Source organism: Etheostoma cragini, chromosome 20 (assembly GCF_013103735.1).
Source record: "Etheostoma cragini isolate CJK2018 chromosome 20, CSU_Ecrag_1.0, whole genome shotgun sequence".
NCBI classification, from domain to species: Eukaryota; Metazoa; Chordata; class Actinopteri; order Perciformes; family Percidae; genus Etheostoma; species Etheostoma cragini.
In genome coordinates this window covers 23834970-23836657 of record NC_048426.1, presented here as the reverse complement: position 1 = coordinate 23836657, position 1688 = coordinate 23834970, and the positions used below count along the sequence as shown (strand labels likewise).

Genomic DNA, 1688 nt, shown 5'->3' with positions numbered 1-1688 from the left:
AGGTGTGTTTTTTCTTCTTAACCAGCGGTGCAGGTGTGTTTTTTCTTCTTAACCAGCGGTGCAGTTGTGTTTTTTCTTCTTAACCAGCGGTGCAGGTGTGTTTTTTCGAGAGAAGAACATATCTATCGGTAGTTGTTGTCGCTCTTTTTTTCTTCTGGGCAGAAATCCGTGAAGCAGCGAGACCGCGAAAGGTGATCCGCGATACAGCGAGGGTTCACTGTGTGTATTAGAGCGCCTGGCTGTGAAAGTAAGTGACGCCGCCGACTAAGCGCCGGTGATATCCGCCTGTGGTGACTTTATTTATTCTAACAGCAGCTTTGGCGGCTCACCGGCCCGTCGGGAGCCGGTCCCACTCAACATGCATGTGTTTCTCTTTAAGCCCTTCTGCAGCGTGGCCAGGTTTAGGAATGGGGTATTCTCTCTGCGGGTTGAATTTATTGCAGACGTCACACGAGAGCTACTCGATTGGTAACATGGTTTTTATTTTGAGGGAACTCCTGAGTTCTTAAACCTTTTTATGGGACGATGATTTAGAATCGGGATCTGTGGGAATAACGAGAACCATCCACGGCGGCCGCGCTTTGAAACTCCAGTTACACGTGTGCTCCTTTCTTTGGATTTCTAGGTAGCTGAAGATGTATTTATGGGGGTCTGCATGTGTCTGTGCAGGTGTGTGTGTGTGTGTCTTTTACCTTGATCAAACAGTTTCTGGATGTTGTCCTGGTCGGTCTTGTTCCCACTGACGCGGTACAGACCTTCTGTCGTCAGACCTGCGCACACACAAACACATCAGACACCTTCACTGACGGCTCCGACAGACTTCATCCACGTGGAATTGACAAAGCATTACATAACTTTTTTTTTTTTTTTATGTGCTGAATTTAAACAGATGGACCAACAGGAGCAGAGCACTAGGTCTCTTTTTAATGTGGTTTTCGGTAAACCGCATGCTGAGATTGTTTTGGATTAAGGCTGAAAGCTTTCACGCCATAAATCCCAGAAAGCTCATAACTTTCTCTTTCCAGGGTTAGACAGCCTCTGAAGCAGCACCCGCTGTCCATCAGGACTAATTTAGGCTTTTTATTAACGTTCAAACATGTTTCCCTTTCTGTGCATGTGCAACCTGCACGATCTCTTGGCTTTCATTGCCTTTATTTATAGTACAGATGAACCAAGTGAGCTAACCAGGCTTTTGTATTTTTTTTGGTTTTCTGAAGTGGGATTTGCTTTAAACATCTCATTATTAATGTTTAATTGTGGTTATATAAGATGAAATACAATTTCACTTGCATTCTTGATAGAAAAGTACACATCTGCTGTTTTGCACAGTTTAAAGTTATAAAGTAATTTGTATGATAGCTCATTCTGTTGAAAAAAATCTTGAGAAAAATGTATCGTTAACTCAAAAATCGGGATCGAAAGGTGAGGTAAGATTAAAGTTACGTCCCTGATTAATATTCACATAAAGTCGTATGGTAACAGTTGTCAAGCAAAACAACAATAACAACAGCTTAACAGTGAATAAACCATTTAGTCACTTTGAGTTGGGAGCTTTCAGCCGGACTGTTGGTGTCTCCGATTATATGTACCGCAGCCAGCTGGCACCTGACAGCTGATCTCAGACCAGCACATATGGAGACAGAGTGTGTTAATTAGGGGCTATAATGAGGCTGCATGGATGAACACAC

At 43.2% G+C, this 1688-nt stretch overlaps 1 protein-coding gene across 1 annotated transcript in view; it reads right to left on the bottom strand.

Annotated features, from left to right (window-relative positions):
* The window catches only part of arhgap5 (Rho GTPase activating protein 5), a 46518-nt gene that overhangs the window by 5287 nt on the left and 39543 nt on the right, over window positions 1–1688 (bottom strand). Inside the window, exon 4 of the mRNA XM_034859173.1 lies at window positions 693–770. Coding sequence (XP_034715064.1) covers window positions 693–770 — 78 coding nt within the window. The remainder of the gene's footprint in view (window positions 1–692; window positions 771–1688) is intronic.